The sequence below is a fragment of the Rhinoraja longicauda genome, chromosome 12 (genome assembly GCF_053455715.1).
Source record: "Rhinoraja longicauda isolate Sanriku21f chromosome 12, sRhiLon1.1, whole genome shotgun sequence".
Classification (NCBI taxonomy): Eukaryota; Metazoa; Chordata; class Chondrichthyes; order Rajiformes; family Arhynchobatidae; genus Rhinoraja; species Rhinoraja longicauda.
Window position 1 is genome coordinate 12,595,538 of NC_135964.1, and position 25,364 is coordinate 12,620,901.

The window sequence follows — 25,364 nt, forward strand, 5'->3', positions numbered from 1 at the left end:
GCTCAGCATATGGTGTTAGTGATCTTGGCAAGATCACAGTAAAGATATTGCTGGTACACTTGTTTTGGTTAAGCTGAGGAAGGATTTAGGAAAACACTTAGCTCACCTTTCACTGTCTTTAGCTTGAGAATCGGCAAGAAATTAGGTTCAAGACTGGTTGCAAAGTTGCCCATTGCTCCGTCACTTGGTGTGTTGTTGCTGCGTCTAAAAGTGAACACCACCAATTATCACTGCCAGGAGAACAGAAGGGAGAAGGATGGGACTAGCCCAGTGTGCCAACAGTGTCCGCATGGATAAGATGAGCCTAAGGGCCTGTGTCCGTGGTTTACAACTCTATAACACGTGGAGGTAAGAATCAGAAAAATTACTAAATACGCCACAGCAGTGCATATGTTTAACAGAAGAATACAAAGTGCTGGAGTAACTCAGCAGATCAGGCAGCATCTCTGGAGGACATGGATAGGCGACGTTTCGGGTTGGGATCCATAGGGACTGAAGAAGGGTCCCGATCTGACGAGTCGCCTATCCATGTTCTCCTGAGATGCTGCCTGACCCGCTGAGTTACTCCAGCACTTTGTGTTCTACGCATGATTCCAACATCTGCAGTTCCTTGCGTCCACAGCAGTTCATGTGTGATGAGTTTTGCTGTGTCTGTGCTTTGTCTGCCAGGATGGGTGGAGGGTTCCCTCTGGTGATGGACCCCAGTATTACTACCACACAGACCTTGCCAAGCAGAGGAACACGATGAGACGGAAATACTGAACAGCCTCGCACTATGAGAAGCACGCTGAACTGCAGTGCAGTCTGCAGCTCTGAGCAATGCACCATTGATCCGGGCCTCAGCACACAAGATGGGATACAACTTCTGCAGCAACTGTGCAGGCTCCAAGTAGTAAGTGTAAAACTGAAAACTGTAACGTCCAGGTTCAGGAACAGCTTCTTCCTTACAACCAGCAGGCTATTAAACATCGCAGCTTCCAAATAGGCTCCAAACTACATAGACTTGGCGGCATTATTTTTGACTCTGCACTATTATTGCTTGTTTATTTGTCTGTTTTTAAAATACATATAATGAACTTTTTATCTGTAGAAAAATAACTGCAGATGCTGGTTCAAATTGAAGGTAGACACAAAATGCCGGAGTAACTCAGCGGGTCAGGCAGCATCTCGGGAGAGAAGGAATGGGTGACATTTCGGGTCGAGACCCTTCTTCAGACTGATGTCAGGGGAGGGGGCGGGACAAAGATAGCATGTAGTAGGAGACGGGAAGATAGTGGGAGAGCTGGGAAGGGGGAGGGGAAAGGGAGGGACAGAGGAACTATCTGAAGTTGGAGAAGTCAATGTTCATACCGCTGGGGTTAAACTGCCCAAGTGAAATATGAGATGCTGTTCCTCCAATTTGCGCTGGGCCTCACTATGACAATGGAGGAGGCCCAGGACAGAAAGGTCAGACTGGGAGTGGGAGGGGGAGTTGAAGTGCTGAGCCATTGGGAGATCAGGTTGGTTAAGGCGGACTGAGCGAAGGTATTGAGTGAAATGATCGCCGAGCCTGCGCTTGGTCTCGCCGATGTAGAGAAGTCGACATCTGGAACAGCGGATACAATAGATGAGGTTGGAGGAGGTGCAGGTGAACCTCTGCTTCACCTGGAAACATTGCTTGGGTCCTTGGATGGAGTCGAGGGGGGAGGTAAAGGGACAGGTGTTGCATCTCCTGCGGTTGCAGGGGAAAATACCAGGGGAGGGGGTGGTTTGGGTGGGAAGGGACGAGTGGACCAGGGAGTTACGGAGGGAACGGTCTCTGCGGAAAGGGGTGGAGATGGGAAGATGTGGCCAGTAGTGGGATCCCGTTGGAGGTGACGGAAATGTTTTTTATCGTTCATCATGGGTTTTAGAGTGGTAAAAATATGTTTATAAATCTATTGTGCCCCTGCAAGTAAGAATTTAATCATTCACTTTCAGGACATATGACAATAAAACACTCTTGACTTAAAAATACAATAAGTCTAGTGTCAAATGTTGTGGTAAATCCCCTCGAATTCTTACCCCTTCTGATTCTCAAAGGTGCTGAGTTATGCCATGATATACCATGGCTGGGTTCAAGTTCCACCAAGGCTGATCACCTTGTGATTAAAATATATTTACAAGCCAATATTTTACTTTCTGAAGAAGAATGTAAATGGGTTACACACCACTAAAACAGACGAAGTGCTGGAGTAACTCAGCGAGTCAGGCAGCATCTCTGGAGGACATGGATAGGCGACGTTTCGGGTCGGGACCCTTCTTGAGTCTCAACCCGAAACGTCACCCATCCATGTTTTCCACAGATGCTGCCTAACTTGCTGAGTTACTCCAGCACTTTGTATCCTATCCCATGTACCTGTCCAAATATCTTTAAAATGCTGTTATAGTACCTGCATCCTCAAGCAGTTTGTTCCATGTACCCACCACCCTCTGTGTGAAAATGTTGCCCCTCATATACCTATTCAATCTTACCCCTCTCACCTTAAACCTATATCCTCTGGTTCTTGATTCCCCTGCAATTTCTGAACTTGATGGATTTACTAATTCTGTGAGGGATAATTAATGGTTGGCCAAAGGATGTCAATCACACTGAAGAGTTGATTTGACCTGCCGGGTTACTCCAGCAGTGTGTTTTTAAGATTAATCTGTTGTAATGAGGATTGAGTGCTGATTGTGCTCATGGAGTTTGGTTTAATAATGTCTTTGTTTTTTTTGACAGGAGATAACACCTGAGGCTGACCATATCTCCCCCGTATTACTGGGTCTGATGAGCATCCTGCTGTCGTGTGGCATTCTCCAGGCTTTGTTCTTTCTTCTCTTCACCATCAGGTTCAAAAACAATAGGTACAAGACAACAACATAATGCACTGCTGTCAGTGGTTTTAAAGTTCTGAGATCAAATGCTTAGTGGGAAGGATTACCTACTTGCTGCTGAATTGCATAGCTAAGAAAATGCACAGAATTGAATGAAAAAGTGCTGGAGGAACTCAGACCCTGCGGGTCAGGCAGCATCTGTGGATGGAGTGGACAGATGACGTTTCGGGTCGGGGCCCTTCTTCAGTCTGGGTGGTGTGGTTGGTAGTGGACATGTGGTGATCAGTCTGAAGAAGGGACCCAACCTGAACCGTCGCCTGCCCGTTCCCTCCACAGGGTGGCGCAGCGGTAGAGTTGCTGCCTGACTGACCCACTGGCTTCCTCCAGCACTTTGTGTTTTGCTGATGATTCCAACTCTGCTGACTCTTGCTGGTCTGGGCTGAATGTCTTTGGTGGATGTCTTTGGGATAGGAAATGGAAGAGTTAATTGTATCAATGCATCCTGAATAAAGGCAGGATCAGACAGCTGGACCTTGGCATAAATTTGACCCATCTTTCTATCAGACAAACAAAACCCATTTAGTCTAATCTTAGATAGACACAGAAAGCTGGAGTAACTCAGCGGACGGGACAGGCAGCTTCTCTGGAGAGAAGGAATGGGTGACGTTTCAGGTAGAGACCCTTCTTCAGACTGGTTAGGGATAAAGGAAATGAGAGATTATAGATGGTGATGTGGAGAGATAAAGAACAATGATATGCAAAAAAGTAACGATGATAAAGGAAACAGGCCATTGTTAGCTGTTTGTAGGGTGAAAATGAAAAGCTGGTGTGACTTGGGTGGGGGAGGGACGGAGAGAGAGGGAATGCCGGGGCTGCCTGAATTGAGAGAAATCAATATTCATACCTCTGGGCTGTAAGCTGCCCAAGCAAAATGTGAGATGTTGTTCCTCCAATTTGCATTTAGCCTCATTCAGACAATGGAGGAGACCGAGGGCAGAAAGGTCCGTGTGGGAATGGGAGGGAGAATTAAAGTGGCCAGCAACCGGATGATCAGGGTATATATAATATAAGAAAATAACTGCAGATGCTGGAGTAACTCAGCAGGTCAGGCAGCATCTCGGGAGAGAAGGAATGGGTGATGTTCAGGGTAGTTCAGGCAGAACAGCATCTCATATTTTGCTTGGGCAGCTTACAGCCCAGTGGTATGAATATTGATTTCTCTCACTTCAGGTAGCCCTGGCATTCCCTCCCACTCTATCCCTCCCCCACCCAAGTCACACCAGCTTCTCATTTTCACCCTACGAACAGCTTTCAAAAGGCCTGGGGCATGTTGGTCAGCATGGTTTTGGGCTGAAGGGCCTGTTTTTGTGCTGATGATGACTCTATGACTCTAAATCTGTTTGTCATCATGAAGATTTCACATTGTGCTTTTTTGTTCCCACAAATTAATTTTGTTAGGATTGTGAAAATGTCCAGCCCAAACCTCAACATAGTGACAATTATTGGAAGCATTTTAACTTACGGCAGCGGTTATATGTTCGGGCTTGTGGAAGGAAGAACGGTGACAGCAGAAATATCAACCAAGCTGATCATTCAGGTGGGAAAATAACAGGATCCTGGCCCAGGGGAAGATGTGACTGAGGGAGAGAGTCAATGACTCCCATAGTGAATAGTGAAAGGCTTGGATGGAGTGGATGTGAGAGGATGTTTCCATTAGTGAGAGAGTCTAGGACCGGAGGCCATAGCCTCAGGATAAAAGGACATACCCTTAGAAAGGAGATGAGGAGGAATTTATTTGGTGAATCTGTGGAATTAATTGCCACAGAAGGCTGTGGAGTCCCAAGTCAACGGATATTTTTAAGGTGGAGATTGATAGATTCTTGATTAGTAAGGGTGTCAAGGGTTATGGGGAGAAGGCAGGAGAATGGGGTTGAGAGGAGAGATTTAGGATCAGTTCCTGTGGATTGGAGGGTAGCTAATGTTATCCCACTTTTCAAGAAAGGAGCGAGAGAGAAAACGGGGAATTATAGACCAGTTAGCCTGACATCGGTGGTGGGGATGCTGGAGTCAATTATTAAAGAGGTAATAACGGCGCATTTGGATAGCGGTAAAAGGATTGGTCCAAGTCAGAATGGATTTATGAAGGGGAAATCCTGCTTGACTAAACTTATGGAATTTTTTGAGGATGTGACAAGTAAAATGGATGAAGGAGAGCCAGTGGATGTAATGTATCTAGACTTTCACAAAGCCTTTGATAAGGTACCACACAGGAAGTTGGTGAGCAAAATTAGAGCACATGGTATTGGGGGTAGGGTATTGACATAGATAGAGAATTGGTTGGCAGACAGGAAACAAAGAGTAGATGGGTCCATTTCAGAATGGCAGGCAGTGGCGAGTGGAGTGCCGCGAGGCTTGGTGTTGGGGCCGCAACTATTTACAATATATATTAATGATTTGGATGATGGAATTAGAAGTAACACTAGCATGTTTGCGGATGACACAAAGCTGGGTGGCAGTGTGAACTGCGAAGAGGATGTTAGGAGGTTTCAGGGTGACTTGGACAGGTTGAGTGAGTGGGCAGATGCATGGCAGATGCAGTATAATGTAGATAAATGTGAGGTTACTCACTTTGGCGGCAAAAATAAGGAAGCAGATTATTATCTCACCGGAGTGTCAGATTAGGTAAAGGGGACGTGCAACGAGACCTTGGTGTCCTTGTACATCAGTCACTGAAAGTATGCGTGCAGGTACAGCAGGCAGTGAAGAAAGCTAATGGCATGTTGGCCATCATAACGAGAGGATTTGAGTACAGGAGCAAAGAAGTCCTTCTGCAGTTGTATAGGGCCCTGGTGAGACCACATCTGGAGTATTGTGTGCAGTTTTGGTCTCCTAATTTGAGGAAGGACATCCTTGTTATTGAGGCAGTGCAGCGTAAATTCACGAGGTTAATCCCTGGGATATGAGGAAAGATTGGAAAGACTAAGCTTGTATTCACTGGAGTTTAGAAGGATGAGAGGGGATCTTATAGAGACGTATAAAACTATAAAAGGACTAGACAAGCTAGATGCAGGAAAAATGTTCCCAATGTTGGGGGAGTCCGGAACCAGGGAACACGGTCTAAGAATAAAGGGGAGGCCATTTAAAACTGAGGTGAGAAGAAACTTTTTCACCCAGAGAGTTGTGAATTTGTGGAATTCACTGCCACAGAAGGTAGTGGAGGCCAAATCACTGGATGAATTTAAAAGAGAGTTAGATAGAGCTCTAGGGGGCCATTGGAATCAAGGGATGTGGGGAGAAGGCAGGCACGGGTTACTGATTGCAGATGATCAGCCATGATCACAATGAATGGCAGTGCTGGCTCGAAGGGCCATAGGGCCTCCTCCTGCACCTATTTTCAATGTTTCTATTGTGGAAAAAATATAAGATCACCTGATTCAGTGCACAAGATAGAAGAGTATATTATTTTTGAATGTACAGATCGTTGGTGAGACCACACCTGGAGTGATGATACAAGGAACCGTAGATGCTGATTACAAAAAAAACAAGTGCTGAAGTAACTCAGCGAGCCAAGCAAATGGATGAATAGGTGACATTTCGATCAAGACCGAAATGCAACCTATCCCTGCTCTCCAGTGATGCTGCCTGACCCACTGAGATACTCCAGCACTTTGTGACGTACTTGGAGTGTGCTGCCAGCAATTCTGGTTGGCCATCTATGGGAAGGATGTTATTAAGTTGGGAAGGGTACAGGATGTGTTTCCTGGTTTATGGGATTGAGTCATAGGGAGAGGTTGGACAGGCTGTGACTATTTTATCCGCTCTGCCTGCACATGATCCATTTCCCTTCATTCTTTGCACATCTATGTACCTATCTCAACATCTCTTGAATGCCACAAATTGGACAATTTGAAATTTTAGGACTGCAGGATAGAAATGTTTCTTGTATTTTGAGCACTGATGTTAAAGTGGTTCTTTGTGGTGTAGCTTCTGTCTTCTTCTTGCGTTTGAGGCAGCAGAAGTTATGAAGCTGCTTCTGCTTCTGCTGTCTCTGTTTGTTGTCGTTCGCCTGACAGGTCAGTTGACAGGGTTCACCACGGGTCTGTGAAGTGTTTGAGATCCCCAGTTATTGTGCCTGACCAGAGGGATGTTTACTCAGTGCCTGGTGCAACACCGCCTTCCAGTGGCCAGAGCCGCAACTGCAACATGGACGCCAACCGCAACTTCCCATTGCAAAATGTCAGCATCATGTCTTTGCAATGTGCTACAAACACTTTTTATCTCCCGTAGCAAATGTTTTGGTGAGAAACTGACAAAGCTGTGAATTATGGACATTTAATGAATAAGTGAATGGAGGCTAGGGAGGTGCAGTAAAAGTGAAATAGATTAAGTTGCTAATGTCAAGAGTTAAGTGTTTGTTTACTTGTCATAATTACTGACAATTGCAGCAGTTTAACCGGTCTGTAATAGCAATGCACACAATGAATAAATAATAAACAAAATAATATTCCATTAATAAATTCAGCCTGAAGGTGGTGGGTATATGGAACAAGCTGCCAGAGAAGGTAGTTGAGGCAGGGACTATCCCAACATTTAAGAAACAGTTAGGCAGGTACATGGATAGGACAGGTTTGAAGGGATATGGAAAAATGCGGGCAGGTGGGACTAGTGTAGCTGGAACATGGTGGCCGGTGTGGGCAAGTGTGAGGGAAGGACCTGTTTCCACACGGTATCACTCTATGACTAAGAATGTCTCAACCAGAAACATCACCTATCCATGTTCTCCAGGGATGCTGCCTAACCCGCTGAGTTACTCCTGCACTTTGTGTCCTTTTCAATAAATTAATAACCACAATACTAGTGGGGGAAAAAAACCTATAGGCTTCAGGCAACCAAAGGCACAGTCTGTAGAAGATTAGATTTGCTGAGGTTAGTCCTGGGAAGAAGGTGTACTTGAATCTGTGCAGGAAGGAACTGCAGATGCTGGCTTAAACCGAAGATAGACACAAAAAGCTGGAGTAACTCAGCAGGTCAGACAGCATCTCTGGAGAAAAGGAATAGGTGATGTTTTGGGTCGAGTCCCTTCTTCAGACTCAGCTTTTCGTGTCTATCTTCTGCTGTTGAACCTGGTGGCCACAGTTTTCAGGCTCCTGTACCTTCTTCCTGATGGTAGCAGTAAAATGGGAGCGTGGCCAGGGTTGTGTGGGTCTTTGATGATGCTGGCTGCCTTTTTGAGGCAGCGACTCTTATAGATCCCTTCAGTGGTGTAGTTGAGTTGGATTTGTTGTCATATGCACAAGTACAGCGAAGTACAGGTACAATGAAAATCAAGTGGAAACAGATCATTAAATGCTAGTGCTTCTGGTGGCAGAGATCAATGTTAAGCTAGAGGTACATTTTTTTGATATCTATTGAATCATTGCTCTGCTTTTCTTTCTGGGTCTGATATCGTGTCTCAGTTTCATTCATCGTAGATATGAAGAGGCAGACACAGATCAGATAACAAACACAAATGGTGTCTCGCATTGAAATGGTGTCTCTTTCCTACATGCCTGCAGGTATATTTACTTCTCAGCTGCCTGACATGGCAGGAAAAGCAACACTGCAATGGAGAAATTAAAATATTTACCCACTATTTCTGTGGCTGCAGTGTGGCCGTTGTTAACTTCAGTACGTTTTGGTGAAAGCTTTATTTTAAATTGCAGATTCGCATCTGGACACTGTGCATAGGAACCTCTTTGATATTTGGACCCATACTGGGGAAGAGCTGGCGACTGTACAAAGTCTTCACACAACGAATCCCGGAGAAGAGAGTGGTAAGCAACCAAGTGAACTCCTGCGACCCAGGTTATCTCCAGACGTTGTATGAATCCATGGCAAGGGGGGACAACTAGGAGAACTCGGTTTATATTTGCTGGCTTAATACACTGTACAACAATTGGGGTGAGATCTTCGGAGAGAAGGAAGAATGGGTGACGTTTCAGGTTGGGATCCATCTTCGTCCCAAAACATCACCCATTCCTTCTCTCCAGAGATGCTGAGTTACTCCAGCATTTTGTGTCTATCTTTGGTGTGAACCAGCATCTGCAGTTCTTTCCTGCACAATAATTGGGATGAACTGTGTCATGGAGCTCAAGGGTGCCTTGCAGGATGTCAGAAAGAAGGAACTGGAAATATTGGATTACAAAAAAAGACACCAGGTGCTGGAGGAACTCAGCAGCTCAGGTAGCATCTGTGGAGGGAATGGTAAAATAGTTTTTCGGATCAGGACCCTTCTTCAGAAAGATGGAGCGGGGGGGGGGGGGGGGGGGGGGGAGAGGACAAATCCTGGCAAGTGAAAGGTGGATACAGGCGAGTGAGGCTGGGGGGGGGGGGAGCTGTTGGCAGATGGGTGGAATAATTGACAAAGACGAAGCATAAAAAGGAGTCAAAAGGGTGTCAGATAAGGAGAGGAGTGAAATGTAAAGCATTATTTATTTTTAAAATTAATTGACATCCATTTCAACTGTCTTTAAATGTCAGAGACATACATTCAAAACCAGACACAAAGTAGACAGAGTCTTCCTCCCAAGATAGAAATACCAAAGACTAGGGGGCATTGCAAGATGAGGAGCAAAGTTTAAAGGAGATGTTGCAGGGCAGGTTTTTTTATACAGAGGATGGTTGGTGCCTGGAACACACTGCCAGGATTGGTGGTGGAGGCAGATATGATAGTGTCATTTAATTTATTGCTTCTTTTAGGTTTAGATTTATTATTGTCATGTGTACCGAGGTACTGTAGAAAGCTTTGTTTTGGATGCTATCCAAAAATATCAGATGATACTATACATAAACACAATCAAGTCAAACTCAAGTACAATAGGTAGAGCAAAGGGGAAGATACAGAGTGCTGAATGTAGTTCTCAGCATTGTAGCGCCCCAGTTCCAGAGACAAAGTCCAATGTCCTCATTGGGGTAGAGGTGAATCAGACAGTACTCTCAGACAGTAGAGAAGGGAAGAAGCCGTTCCTGAGTCTGGTGGTGTGTGAGCATGTGTCTGTGTCTGAGGTGACAAATCCAGCTGTCAAGTTTGATATAATGAACCAAACTTGCTTTGCCTTTCAGATCATCAAAGACGTGCAGTTACTGGGGCTGGTAGCGGGGGTGATTGGCGTCGATGTGCTGGTTCTGGTGACGTGGGGCATTGCTGATCCATTGGAGTGTACACAATCCATAAATGCAGGGATAAGGGTAAAGTACAACTCTTCCAACTTCGGTGCTCACACGGACAGCTTTAAAAATGTGACGACTCCCAAGTGTTCATAAAAAAAAGAGAATGTCAAATGGAAACTCATTTTGAGCAAAACAGAAAGTGCTGGAGGAACTCAGCAGGCCGGGCAGCATCTGTGGAGGCACAGATGTTCCCTGCAGTTTCGGGTTGGGACCCTTCTTCAGACAGATGGAGAAAGCTGGAAAAGAGTGACTGAGGCGGAAGAACAGTAATGATCTTGTGGAGATAGTGGGGGTGGGGGTAGATGCTCTAATCCTACTCATAATTCATATGATTAATGTGAAGAAGGGTCCCGACCCAAACATCGTCTGCCACCCCCCCCCCCAAGATGTTGCCTGACCCGCTGAGTTCATCTAGCACTTTGTTTTTTTTGCTTCAGGTTCCAGTGTTTGCAGATTCTTGCATCTCCAGTAAACGTATTTTAATTTGATTTACCATAAGTCAATCTCCTATGAGTATTACACAGGCAGAAAGGAAAATGAACAATTCACATTGTATTCCCTGATGGCTTTATGGATGTTTTTTCGTCCCACAGGCAATTGAGAAAGATCTGTCTTACTCTGTCACAACGATTAAATGTTGTGCATCTCACTACACAGACATCTGGATTATTCTCATTTCACTTCTAAAGGTAGGAATATTTATTTCCTTTTTCCACTCTTGAAGCTCAACTCCAATGTTTTTTCTTTGTTCTCTGTCTGGGAGGAATATATAAACGTGGAAATGGTAGACATTCTCAGCAGGTTAGGCAGCATCTATGGAGAGAGCCACAGAGTTAAAGTAACAGCTCAATTGGTATTGTAGTCCTGATAATTCTGTATTGAACGGGGTACTGATTGAGAATGATTAGCCATGATCACATTGAATGGCGGTGCTGGCTCGAAGGGCCAAATGGCCTCCTCCTGCATCTATTGTCTATTCACCCTCATTGATTGATTGAAAGAAACCGCATGGAAAAAGGCCCTCCGGCCCACCAAGTCCATGCCGACCATCGATCACCTGTCCACACTAGTCCCACTTTATCCCACTTTCTCATTTACTCCCTCCTCACTAGCGGCAATTTACAGAGGACTTTGTTACCGCTCAATCTACTTGCATTGCCACTTTCAGGGAGTGGTGGACTTAGTTTAGTTTAGAAATACAGTGCGGAAACAGGTCCTTCGGCCCACCGAGTCGCCACTGACCAGCGATCCCTGCACATTAACACTGTCTTACACACAACCAGGGACAATTTACACTTATGCCAAGCCAATTAACCTACAAACCTGTACGCCTTTGGAGTGTGGGAGGAAAATCGTAGATCCCGGAGAAAACTCACGCGGTCACGGGGAGAACGTACAAACTCCATACAGACAGCACCCGTAGTCGGGATCAAACCCGTGTCTCCGGCGCTGCAAGCTCTGTAAAGCAGCAACTCTACCGCTGCGCCACCGTGCCACCCGTGCACGGGCAATAATACGAACTTAGTTTGTATTATTTAGTTCTGTGGGAACAGTGACATGATACTGACAACTACTTATTCTTTGCCACGCAGGGGAGTCTTCTGCTTTATGGTACCTATCTAGCTGGTCTAACGAGCAATGTCAGCTCTCCTCCCGTCAACCAAACCATCACCATCATGGTGGGAGTTTACATGGTCATGTTCACCTCAGGAATAATCATCCCCATCATCAGATTCCTGGATTCCTGGCCCAACCTAACCTATGGTATCACCACTGCGGGAATCTTTGTCTGCACCTCAACAATCAACTGTTTGATCTTCATTCCACAGGTAAGAAAGGATGCAATAAATGCAGTCTTGGAACTTCACCCTCAATGTCTCCAACATTCAAAATCGCTTACAACAAAACTCGAAGGGCCGAATGGCGTACTCCTGCAACTATTTTTAGTTTCTAACTAAATTAAACTGTTATTTTAACACTCATATTCCGCTTAGGTGGCTTACAACCTAACGGCATTAATATTAAAAATTTCAATTTCAGGTAACTAACCGACAAATTCCCCCCTCCCTCTACCCCATTCCCATTCTCTCCCGTGTCTCACCTGGAATAATGCCCATTTCTCCCCTCCCCTTTCACCTATATGTACGTCTTTGGAGTATGGAAGGAAACCTAAGATCTCGGAGAAAACCCATGCAGGTCACGGGGAGAACGTACAAACTCCATACGGACTGCACCCTTGTCGGGATCAAACCTGGGTCTCCTGCGCTGCATTCACTGTAAGGCAGCAACTCTACCACTGCGCCACCGTAACCGCCCTCTGGCTTCAGAATTCACAATTCTTCTCTATCTCACACCTTTTGTTTCATCTCTGGCTTATTCAACCATCTGCCTATCATCTGTATCCACCTATCACTCACCAGGCTTTGCCCCGCCTCTCCTGTCATCTAGCTTTCTTCCCCCCCCCCACCACAATCAGTCCAAAGAATGGTTCCAACCTGAAACGTCACCTATCCATGGTCTCCAGAGATGCTGCCTGACCTGCTGAGATACTCCAGCACTTTGTCTGTTTTTGTAAGCCAGCATCTGCAGTTCCTTGTTTCTTCAACCGTTTTGGTTGCATTGTGAACTTTGGTTTTGTGTTCTTTTATGGTCTGGTTAGCAAGTATTATTGATTATTAATTTATTGTATTATTAATGATTGTATATTTATCTGTGTGATATTGTGTTAATGGGCTTGTAAAATTGCAGCAAGAATTTCATTGTTCCATTGCTGGTACATATGACAATTAAACACACTTAACTCTCTCATAACAGTTTTTGAAGAAAATACTAACTAAAACATTTAAAAACATTTCTAAGTGACTGAAAGCAAGCCGCTAGTTAAAAATCTCACCTTATTCTTCCCTGCCTATCCACAACCCCAAACGAAATCAGTGAACTGACAGTTCTTGCGCCAGTTTTATCCTGGCACAGGATAAGACGGCACTCCCCAGCAGAAACAGTGGGGAATCTCAGCACAGTTCAGCTTCAGGGCTGGCTTCCAATCCAGCGGGGAATTGGCTGGAGCCAGCCAGGAAGTTTAGTGCTATCGTGTTCACTTATTTGCACGGGCTGTGTCTGCAACCTTTTTAAGATCTGCTATTAAATACGTGAAATGAGAACCGTTCTACGAACGCACGCACTTTGCCTATAACAAAAAGTGTGGGGCAGTACAAAGCTTCATTTAAAGACCTTCCTGATAAAGTTAGTGAGCAGATGTGATGCAGATACAAACGTGCAGAGTGTAAAGATACATAAAATTTGATGTTGTTAGGATTGAATTCTACATGCAATGCACTGAATTCCACTTTTGGTTTGTTGAAGTCAAAGATGGCTGATTAATTGCTGCAAAAAAAACGTTTAAAATATATTGTTTTTACAATGGTAAAAGATGGGCAGAATTCCTGCTGCCCTAAGTCACATATTTGGCTGGCTGCTGAGAGCACACCAGATAACTTCTGGAAGTTATTCTAACCAAGTTTGCAGAGAGCTGTAACAAAACTACAGCCTAAGATAGATTTAACTTGGATCAGGAATCGAGTAAAATTATAAAAGGCAAATGGAGTTTAATCAGGAGTGGTGTGTGTAAGAAGGAACTGCAGATGCTGGTTTAAACCAAAGATAGACACAAAATGCTGGAGTAACTCAGCGGGACAGGCAGCATCTCTGGAGAGAAGGGATGGGTGACGTCTGTCTGCTCAGTCTGAAGAAAGGTCTCAACCCGAAACGTCACCCATTCCTTCTCTCCAGAGCTGCTGCCTGTCCCGCTGAGTTACTCCAGAATTTTGTGTCTATCTTAATTAGGAAGGGTTTAGGTTGTGTATTTGGGGAGGATAAATGCAAGAGAAAAGTATGCAGTAAATGGAAAGACTGTCAGGAGATCTGACTTACCTATAAAGGGATAGAGGGGTGAAGGTTCAAAGATTCCTGAAAATGGCATTACAAGTGGTCATTTTAAAATCAAGTTAGACACAAAAAGCTGGAGTAACTCTCCGGAACAGGCAGCATCTCTGGAGAAAAGGAATGGGTGACGTTTCGGGTCGAGACCCTTCTTCAGACCCGACCCGACCCGAAACGTCACCCATTCCTTCTCTCCAGAGATGCTGCTTGTCCCGCTGAGTTACTCCAGCTTTTTTAGCCTTTCGTCGGTTTAAACTAACGTCTGTAGTTCCTTCTCACACTTAACATCAAGTTACGTGGGAGCCAATGAGGTGGGTGAGGAGTGGATGACACTTCAGCGATTTAGATCATGGGGAGAGGAGTTTTTGTCAATCTCAGGTTTTCAGAGGGTTGGGATAAGATCAGAAAATGCTACTGATATCAATACGCCAGGCAGCATCTGTGGAGAAAGAATAAACATTTCAGGCCGGTGAACTTTCAAAAAGAACTGTGGTAGAGGGAGACAGATCGAGAGCAGTTTAGGAATCTGGAAATGACAAAAACATGCACAATGATTTCAGCCACAGATAAGTTAAGGCAGGGAGAAGGTTGGAGGATTTTGCAAGTAAGATGGAACAAGCCTCACATGGATTATCAACACCAATTGGTGCTAGCATTGGGCCAAAAGCAGGCAATGGGACTATCTTAGATGGGGCATCTTGGTCAGCAAGAACGTGTTGGGTTGAAGGTCCTGTTACCGTGCTGTATAATCTGTTGGACTTGTTTCCGTAATACAACTCCTTGCAATCGTCCAAGTTTCAAACCTCACTATTTCTGCATTGCTTTCCGGCAGAAGATAATTTTTAGCTGAAGACTGTTTATTAAATGTTGCCATTTGGTTTCCCTCTTTCCACGGACAAAATATCAAATTTTTATTTCCTATGTGGACTGAAACTGAGTTTTATTGATCTCGCAAACATTGAAACATGCTCAAGATATTGTTTATCTAATATTGTGTCAAGTCAAGTCAAGTCAAGTCAATTTTATTTGTATAGCACATTTAAAAACAACCCACGTTGACCAAAGTGCTGTACATCTGATTAGGTTCCAATGGAAAAAAAAAAGAAAGAAACATACAGTAGCACGCAAACAGTTCACAGCGCCTCCTCAATGAGCCTCAAACGCTAGGGAGTAGAAATAGGTTTTGAGCCTGGACTTAAAGGAGTCGATGGAGGGGGCAGTTCTGATGGGGAGAGAGATGCTGTTCCACAGTCTAGGAGCTGCAACCGCAAAAGCGCGGTCACCCCTGAGCTTAAGCCTAGACCGCGGGATAGTGAGTAGCCCCAAGTCGGCCGACCTGAGGTACCTGGAGTTAGAGAGGGGGGTTAGAAGATTTTTGATGTGGGGGGGGGGAGTGTCCATTTAGGGCTTTATACGTGAATAGGAGGAGCTTGAAGTTGATTCTGTACCGTACAGGGAGCCAGTGGAGAGAGGCCAGAATCGGGGTGATGTGGTCCCTTTTACGGGTACCCGTCAGGAGTCTCGCTGCGGCGTTTTGGACCAGTTGCAGGCGGGACAGGGAAGATTGGCTGATCCCAGTGTATAGGGAGTTGCAGTAGTCTAGGCGGGAGAAAATGAAAGCGTGAATGATTTTTTCTGTGTCGTCGAATTGGAGGAAAGGTTTGATTTTAGCTATGGTTCGAAGTTGGAAGAAGCTGGCTTTTACCACAGCGTTGACTTGCTTATCAAATTTTAATGCAGAGTCAAATATTATGCCGAGGTTTTTGACATGCGGTTTGACTAGGCATATGTCCTCCAGACATATACACTCTAGCACTTTCTGTCAACCTTCAGTATAAACCAGCATCTACACACTCCACTTCTTAACCTACCCAGCTTTGTCCTGCCCCCTTCTCTCTTCCAGCTCGATTTCCCACCCTACCCCCACCTATAATCCATCCGAAACGTCACCCATCCTTTTTCTCCAGAGATGCAGCCTGACCGGCTGAGTTACTCCGGCACTTTGTGTCTATCTTCGGTATAAACCAGCATCTGCAGTTCCTTTCTATACAAGTGGAAGTGGATAATTCTATTTATTGACATGCTTCAGAGGTAAATTTGTATGAAATGAGGTAAATGCAAATTAATCATCTGAGCTCTCTTAACAGGTCAGACAATGGAAGAAATTTGATGAAGAATTAAACCATACGCCTAATCAAATGTCCAAGTATTTAAGTAGTCCAAGCAAGACTTTCCGTTCTATGTACAGCGATGAGCAGATCTATCACCTGCTTGGGGAGAATAACTCCATGAAACGTCTTCTCACTGAGGTGGAGTGGTTTTTACACTGTATAATCCAAATATTGCCACTTGTTCAGATATTACATAGACCGTTTGATGTTGGTATGATTTATTATTGTCACCTGTACCGGGATACAGTGAAAAAGATTATTTGCTTGCTAACCCGTCAAATCGTACTATACACGAGTATAATCGAGCCACACACAAGTAGACAACGGGTAATGCAAAGAGAAAAATACCAGTGCAGAATATAGTGTTACAGCTCTGTAGCATTACAGTTACTGTAATGCCATGACACCTGTGTGATGGACTGGGCAACATCCACAACTCAAGTCAAGTCAAGTCAAGTCAAATTTATTTGTCACATACACATACACGATGTGCAGTGAAATGAAAGTGGCAATGCCTGCGGGTTGTGCACAAAAAGAATCTCTTCAATTACTTGCGATCTTGGGCAGAGCTCTCTTCAATTACTTGCGATCTTGGGCAGAGCTGTTCCCAAACCAAGTTGTGATGCATCCTGAAAGGATGCTTTCTATAGTGCATTTGTGGAAGTTGGCAGGAGTAATGGAGACATGCCAAACCTACTTGGTCTTCTGAGGATGCAGTGTGAGGTGTGCTCTCGTGGCCATAGGTTCAATGTGGTTGATCCAGGACAAATTGTCGGTGATATTAACACTGAGGAACTTGAAGCCGTCGACCATCTCCACTTCAGCATCATTGATGCTGACTGGGTTGTGCACACCACTTCATTTCCTGAAATCAATGACTACCTCCTTCGTGTTGCTGACACTGAGGGAAAGGTTAGAGTCATACGGCACAAAACAGGCCCTTCATGCCCGTGTTTGGACCATATCCCTTGAAAGCTTTCCTATCCATGTACCTGTCCAAGTATATTTTAAATATTGTTACAGTACCTGCCTCAACTACATCCTCTGGCAGCTTGTTCCATACACCCACCACCCTCTGTGAAAAAGTTGGTCCTCAGGTTCCTATTAAATCTTTCCCCTCTCACCCTAGTGACTTTGAGAGGTCTTTGAGAGGTTTTTGAGGACTTGTTAGACATGAGTTACTGGGGTTGCTCCTGCTCCATGGGCTAATAATATAGTCCGATGTACCCATGTAACAGCTGTCCAGCACCGAGATAACCCTTAACGATGTGCTAATGCTGGAATACTTTTCACACTGATCGTAAACTAATTAAAGAGATAAACACAAAATGCTGGAGTAACTCAGCGGGTCAGACAGCATCTCTAAAAAAAAAAGGAATAGATGACGTTTCGGGTCAAGACTCTTCTGACTGAAGAAGGGTCTCGACCCAAAACATCACCTATTCCTTTTTTCCAGAGATGCTGTCTGACCTTCTGAGTTACTCCATCTTTTTGTGTCTATCTTCGGTTTAAACCAGCATCGTAAACTAATTAAAGAGATAAATATGGTCCCACAACCAAGCAATTCCTGATCAGACAGGCATCCCAATGGCAGGCAAGTGGAACAAGGCTCAGAGAATACTGGATAGTACAGGAAATCCTTTCAGATATTAAAGTGATGAACCAAGATAACGGTGGCTGTTTCCACCTGAAAATTCATCCGCGGGAAGGTAGCTATAACATTGGACAACACTTACAACCCAGCTGTATGAATATTGATTCCTCTAACTTCAAGTAACTCTTGCTTTCCCTTTCTCTCCATCCCTCCCCAACCCTAGTTCTCCGACTAGTTTCACTGTCCTCCTGATTTAGTTTAGTAAATTGTGTGCCTCGTTGTCACCTTCCCCTCAGCCAACAATGAACCATTCTACATTTGCTTGATCGTGGTCTGCTTTGATCTGTCGTTTTCACACCTTACATTCTCTGTGTACCTTCCATATCTCTAGTTTCCCTCTCCCCTGACGCTAAATCTGGTCTCAACTTGTAACAGCACACATTTTTTTCTCTCCAGAGATGTTGAGTTACTCCAGCATTTTGGGTCTATCTTCGGTATAAACCATCATCTGTAGTTCCTTCCTGCACACTACCTTTCTAAGCTTCCTGCTAAGAATCCCTGTGTTGGTGGAATTGCTAATTAAACATCGCAAACAGAGAGTAGGTACTTACAAGACACAGAATGCTTCCTCTCCAATCTGTAGACAGATGAACCTGGGCAGCATGGTGACAGAGCAGTAGAGCTGCTGCCTTACAGCACCAGAGACCCAGGTTCGATCCTGGCTACAGTTGTTTGTCTGTACGAAGTTTGTACGTTCTTCCAGTGGCCTGTGTGGGTTTTATCCGAGAACTTCGGTTTCCTCCCACACTCCAAAGATGCCCTTTTATTATTGGCAATTGGTAATGAACAAGTCCTGTGGGATTTTCCTTAAAATTTTTACATTAAACTATAATTTAGCTATGAGTAATTTATTTTTCTCATCCACAGAAAAATGTAACGATTGAATGTCTGCAGGAGCAGGTTAACAATGTGAAGGAAAGGCTGATGTATTTAATGGAACCGGAATACATTGAGGAGTTTAGAGATGATATTCCGGCTTCACAACCCAGCCCGGCTTGCAGCCCTTTGATAAATTCTGCGGTCATGTGTCCCAACACAACAACAGGAGGTCCACTGAAGGAGGTGCCTTTGTCAGACGTGCAGAAGAATCAAGATCACAGCTCGGGATCACAGCAAGACATTCAACCTGTGTCACTGCAGGGTCAATTGGGACAAATCGGACATGACACTAAGATTAGTCCGGAAACAGTTTTGCATTCTCAAGAGGGGATAGAAGTCTTAAAAGATTCTGGATGTTTTTACCGAGACTCTGAGAACTATCCAGACTCTGAGATGATTACAGGATCTTTTCAAAAGGCACTCGATGCCCTGGAAATAACATTAGAAATTCCGAGCAATTTGGACAATCGAGTGGAAGTCATGCAGGATCCTTCAGGTGAAATGCTCACCTCGTCCTCAGCCCAACCAGCAATTGTAACTGGGCCAGATGCAAAACCTGCGATAGGCGGTCCAATAAAAGGGATCAAAAACAAGTTTGTGAACAGTGCGAAGCTGCAGGAGATTCTGCAAGAGTTGAATGTTAATGCTGTGAACACAATCTATTCACCAAATAAAGCAAGACGCATCTTACCGACCGGGAATCTTGGACAATACGGTTGGACTGCGGAGTGGATGAAACATCACTGTCATAACATTTCTCCGTACATGATGAGACGAAGGAGGCCACCATTTTATTCTATAAGGAGTGTACCTCCTCCAAATTACATCCTACATTCAACACCTCAATGTGCAAAATATATCAACAAAGAGTCTAACAGGGACACAATAAATGCACTACCTAGTCAATTACAAAGGACTCGCCGCCAGCTATCACAAGATGTAAATGAGTCCAGTTGTCTACTAACGTTACAGTCAGTGGAGAAAATGCAAATGCACCTTAATGCCTGGCAAACACCTCAAAAAATAGAGCAAGGGGATGGACATGTCCACTCTCTGACTTCAGGAGGAGATTGTATTATCAAATCCCATTCAGACCTGAAAACAGACTTACCCCCCAAAGGAATTCAAATAGGTGGTGTAGAGGAATCTTCTGAAATATATCAGTATGATTATTCAGACTCAGAATCAGATAGTTCTGATGAGATGTTTTGCTACTACCACAGGTCATATTGTGAAGTGTGTTGCCAAGACTCGTGTAACTCCAGTATATCAGAGACATCAGACAGCGAGGTATATAATGCGCCATTCGACTGGTCACAAAAGCATTTTCATAGCCATCCAATTGTTAATTTTAAAGAGGACTTAAAACCCACTTTTGTATGATCTTTTCTTGCCATTGTATTCGGCACAGACATTGTGGGCCGAAGGGCCTGATCCTGTACTGTGTTGTTTGAATTTCTATGTTTTTTAAAATGTTATAATTTTTTCAAATGCACCAATTTGTTGCCAGTTTTCTTTCAAGAGGATGGTCCTGCTTTGTTGAAGTATTTAATTTATTTTGAAGATAAACACAAAATGCTGGAGTAACTCAGCGGGTCAGACAGCATCTCTAAAAACAAAAGGAATAGATGACGTTTCGGGTCAAGACTCTTCTGAATGAAGAAGGGTCTTGACCCAAAACATCACCTGTTCCTTTTTTCCAGAGATACTGTCTGACCTGCTGAGTTACTCAAGCTTTTTGTGTCTATCTTCGGTTAAAACCAGCATCTGCAGTTCCTTCCTGCATATTTATTTTGTTTGCTATAACTAAATTAAGGTCATGCATTGAGATTTCTTGTTAGCAGTATACTGAATGTTATATAATAAAGAAAAAAAGAATAATTAAGTCGGGCCATTTTTTGTGTACATGGATTTTTATATATACGTAAGTAATACATGGCAGTAATCCTAAACATTTATTATAGCTCTCAGCTGAAACACTTCCCACTGCCAATTCCACACTCAAATATGTTGAAATCTAAATAGTTTTCCATCGGAAAAGGAAAGCTCATTTAACTTGGCAAGCCAACCACTGAGTTTTATTTCAGGTATTAGTTTAGCAAGCATTACTCTTACTACAGAAATAAAGGAGGATCGGAAATTAACGCAGTAAACATTAATTATGTAAGTTTTAAGACATGTGATTTAAATGTTGCATCTTTTTGTACACAAATACACATGACTTCCCTCGAGTTGTGTGCCTGTTGAACTTTTAGAAAATGAGGTGTACTATTTAGTTAAGACCCTGTCCCAGTTAGGCGTTTTTTAAGGCGACTGCCGGGGACTGTCACAGTCGTAGCAGGTCGCCGAAAAGACAATGTCTACGACAAGCTACAACAACCTATCACCTAGTCGACGTCAAGCTACGGCAAGCGACCGAAAACCGGCGACCCAATCGTCGCAAGTAGAACGTCCACCTACGACCGCACCTACGACAACACCTACAGCAACCTGCTACCACAGAGGCGACAACCTACGACAACCGAAGTCAACCTACGTCCACCCGCGACAAGCTACGACAAGCTATGACCCTGAAGACTGAAGACAACTGAAGACAATTCACGTTTCACCCACTTTCCCTATAGAAGGGGATGGACGGTAGGGTTTCCAATCATTCTGCATCATGACTATTTGAAAGTGATGCCATGAGAAACTACTCTGAACTACAATAACTTCATACATCAATTTTCCGTCAAAATGTCAAGAATTTCCTTTATTGATATTCAAACAATTTTTTTTTAAAGGTTGATAAGAACATACAACAGTGTGTGGCGGCGCCCGGGGGCTAGGCCACTCCCTTGGTCATTCCACTCGGCACTCAGTGGACGGGAGGGATTAGGTCACTTCCTGGGTCAGTTCCCCTGGCGGGGTGGTTCCGGTTCCCCTGGCGGGGTGGTTCCGGTTCCTGCGCCCGCCGTGGCGCGCACGCGGGCTGGCCGTTTCGTCCATCCCCCTGTCCGTTTCGTGCCTTTGGCTCTTGGGGGGGGGGGGGGTCCTGTGGCGGCGCCCGGGGGCTACGCCACTCCCTTGGTCATTCCACTCGGCACTCAGTGGACGGGAGGGATTAGGTCACTTCCTGGGTCAGTTCCCTTGGGTCAGGTGGTCTGGGACTATAAAAGATTTTGGGTGTGTCGACTCACGAGTTCTTGAGTGCAGTGTTTGGTGCCTCTGGTAATAAAGTATATTAACTACTCACCTGGCGTCTGGCCTGATTACCGCGGTGACCGCACCCACTACAAGTGCATACAAAAATATTGTAATAAACGTCAATAAATTACAATAAACTTTAAACAGAATACAAGTGCAAAAACATACAAAACCTAACATCATTTATGGACACATTACACTGATGGATGATCAGATCAAGTCCACACTTGGAATCCGCCGAAGTCAGCACTGGCGACAACCTACGTCACCTGGCGACAACCTACGACAGCGCCCACGTCGGGAGATGTCAAGCTACGCTCATTGGCGTCAAACCAACAGTCGCCAAAAATTTTTAAGCCTTCGCAAAATCCAACGGCGACCAGAAAAACGCTACGACTCTTTGGAGACGACTCACGACCATGCACGCGACACCCTGGCGACCATGTGGCGACAGCCTAATCGCCTGTAGTCGCCTAAAAAATCGCCGAACTGGGACAGGGGCTTAACTCCATCTTTTTGTGTCTATCTTTGGTTTAAATCAGCATGAAGAAATTCCACCTTGACTGTATTGATCCCAGCTGTTATAGTCAGAGTCATACAGAATGGAAACAAGCCCTCCGGCCCAACTTGGCCATGCCGACCAAAATGCCCCATCATACGTCGTCTCATTTACCTGAGTTTGGCCCATATCCCTCTGAACCTTTCCTTTCCATCACCTGTGTGAAAAATATTCCCCTCAGGTGCCTATTATATCTTTCTCCTCTCACCTTAATTAAACCTATGCCCTCTAGTTCTTGATTCCCCTACTCTGGGAAAAAGACTGTGCATTCACTCTGTCTATTCCGCTCATGATCTTATACACCCCAAAAAGATCACTTCTTGACCTCTTGCCCTCCAAAGAATAAAATCCTATTTTGAAGGAAATCCTTTAAAAGGATGTATAATCTTTAAAACAACATATTCCAAATGTTTTCATTTCTTTAGCATGCGAGTTTCATTTTTTAAGCTCAATGCCAGATGTTATTTTGTAATTTGACCTTGAAATCAAGTGAATAGACACAAAAATAAGGTGGCACCTCTTAATGAGTACAATCTGGTGGCTTTGATGAAGTGCTTCATGAAGTGCCTCGGGAAGGTGGTCATGGTGCATATCAACTCCAGCCTCCCTGGACAACGTTGATCCAAGGCAGCTCTGCGGTAGACACCATCTTTCTCATCCTATACTGTAACGTTGCCTCAGGAAAGCAGTCAACATAATCAAGGACCACTCTCACCCCAGTCATTCCCTCTTCTCCCCTCTCCCATCAGGCAGAAGTCGCAACACCTTGAAAGCACGCACCACCAGATTCAAGAACAGCTTCTTCCCCACTGTTAAGAGACACAAAATGATGGAATAACTCAGCGGATCAGACAACATCTCTGGAGAGAAGGAATGGGTGATGTTTTGGGTTGAGATCCATTTAGAACTGAGATGAGGAAAAACTTTTTCAGTCAGAGAGTTGTGAATCTGTGGAATTCTCTGCCTCAGAAGGCAGTGGAGGCCAATTGAATGCATTCAAGAGAGAGCTAGATAGAGCTCTTAAGGATAGCGGAGTCAGGGGGTATGGGGAGAAGGCAGGAACGGGGTACTGATTGAGCATGATCAGCCATGATCACATTGAATGTCGGTGCTGGCTCGATGGGACGAATGGGCTCCTCCTGCACCTATTGTCTATTGTCTATTCAGTTTCCCAGTCTGAGGAAGGGTCTCGACCTGAAACATCACCCATTCCTCCTCTCCAGAGATGCTATCTGTCCTGCTGAATTACTCCAGCATTTTGCGTCCATCTTCGGTGTAGACCAGCATCTGCAGTTCCTGGCTACACTCTTCCCCATTGTTATCAGTCACTTGAATGTACCTCTCATCAATTGTGAATGATGAATTCCTGATCTGACAATCTGCCCCATGACATTCCTTGAACCTATTTACCCGCGCTTTCTATGGAGATATATTCTACACTCGTTTGCACTACCTGATATACTCATGTATATGATTTGCCTGGATAGTAGCAAAACATATTTTTTCACTATGTCAGGACATGTGGCAATAAAAAGCAATCCCAATACGTTATGTAAAAAGATATTCAAAATTTAAGTACAAGAAACAAATTACATGAAATTAAACTCAACCCCAAGTGGGTGGCCCAGTGGTGTGGCGGGTAGAGCTGCTGCCTCACAGCGTCAGAGACCCGGGTTTGATCCTGACTACGGGTGCTGTCTGTGTGTGCAGTTTATACATTCTCCCTGTGACCATGTGCTCCGTTTCATCCCACATCTCAAAAGACATGCAGGTTTGCAGATGAACTGGCCACTATAAATTGCCCATGGTGTGCAGGGAGTGGATGAGAAAGAGGAATAGCATGGAACAGGTGGTCGATGGTCAGTGTGGACATAGTGAGCCGAAGGGCCTGTTTCCATCCAGTATATCTAAACTGAAGTCAACTAAATGCGATCCTACCTATAAATGCAAACAGAACTGTAATATTTTTTAATCAAAACTTAGGATGTATGTTTATTTTTACTGAGTTATAAACATTGGTTTATTAATAATCTAAATGATAAAAGAGCAACATACTGTGTCAGGAAGCATCTAATGACTCTGCCTTACTCCAGTGTCCTCACCTGCCGTGAGCTACACCCTGTTGCGGAGGGAAGTGCAGAAACATTTTAAATAATTTACATTTAATCTCAGCCAACTCACCAAAATCAGCATGTGTGTGATGTAAAAGTGCCTGCTCTCCTCTCTTATTCCTACGAGTTATCTACCAAATCAAAAAGTACTGATGAATACACACACACCTAAGAATGCTTGTGCTCCAGGGAGCAGTATTTTGGAAAAATCTTACAATGATAGTCGGTTGTGATGTTTCAACAAGCAGCACCAGATGGCATATGGAAGATGAAAGCTGATAACAGATGCCTGTTCATCATCCCTTTAATGGCTGAAAGATGGGTCACGACAATTAGACATTTGAGAATGCTGATTTTTGAACTTATTAACTCTGTGCCTTTTCCGATGGACCTGTCTGATATAGATCAGCTATTTATCTCTATTATTGATGCCATGATTAACATTCAAACAAGAGATGGTAGGAAAGTAATAATTTGCAAATTTAGCACAATTTCAAGCAGACATTCCAATATATTACAAGGACGGTTGAAGAATATATCCAGAGGTTGCCTGGACTAGAAGGCATTAACTGTAAGGAGAGGTGGACAAATGTGGATTGTTTTCTCTGGAACATCAGAGGTTGAGGTGAGACCTGATAGAAGACTATAAAGTTATGAGAAGCCTAGATAGGCTGGGCATTCAGAACCTTTTGGGCATGGTGGAAATCGTCAAAGACCAGAGGGCATAGCTTTAAGGTGAGTTGGACAAAGTTTAAAGGAGATGTTTTTTACACAGAGGGTGGTGAGTGCCAGGGGTCGTGGTGGAGGCAGATATGATAGTG

General features: G+C 44.3%; 1 protein-coding gene across 1 annotated transcript; it reads left to right on the forward strand.

The window, feature by feature from the left end:
* The first annotated feature begins 736 nt into the window (after positions 1-736).
* gpr156 (G protein-coupled receptor 156) lies at positions 737-20,255 on the forward strand. The gene is made up of 9 exons (XM_078408655.1): positions 737-892; positions 2,741-2,865; positions 4,294-4,432; positions 8,538-8,648; positions 9,937-10,062; positions 10,638-10,733; positions 11,637-11,873; positions 16,131-16,292; positions 18,676-20,255. Exons 1-9 carry the CDS (start codon positions 776-778, stop codon positions 20,068-20,070), a joined length of 2,508 nt encoding a protein of 835 aa, XP_078264781.1. The 5' UTR covers positions 737-775; the 3' UTR covers positions 20,071-20,255.
* Positions 20,256-25,364: the final 5,109 nt, after the last annotated feature.

What these genes read in the sequence shown, in the direction of transcription:
- gpr156 (XM_078408655.1), top strand. Translation starts at nt 776, where the DNA reads ATGAGAAGCACGCTGAACTGCAGTGCAGTCTGCAGCTCTGAGCAATGC. An exon ending in ATCAGGTTCAAAAACAATAG is followed by an intron (nt 2,866 to 4,293) that starts GTACAAGACAAC and finishes TAATTTTGTTAG; the next exon opens with GATTGTGAAAATGTCCAGCC. An exon ending in GTTTGATCTTCATTCCACAG is followed by an intron (nt 11,874 to 16,130) that starts GTAAGAAAGGAT and finishes CTCTCTTAACAG; the next exon opens with GTCAGACAATGGAAGAAATT.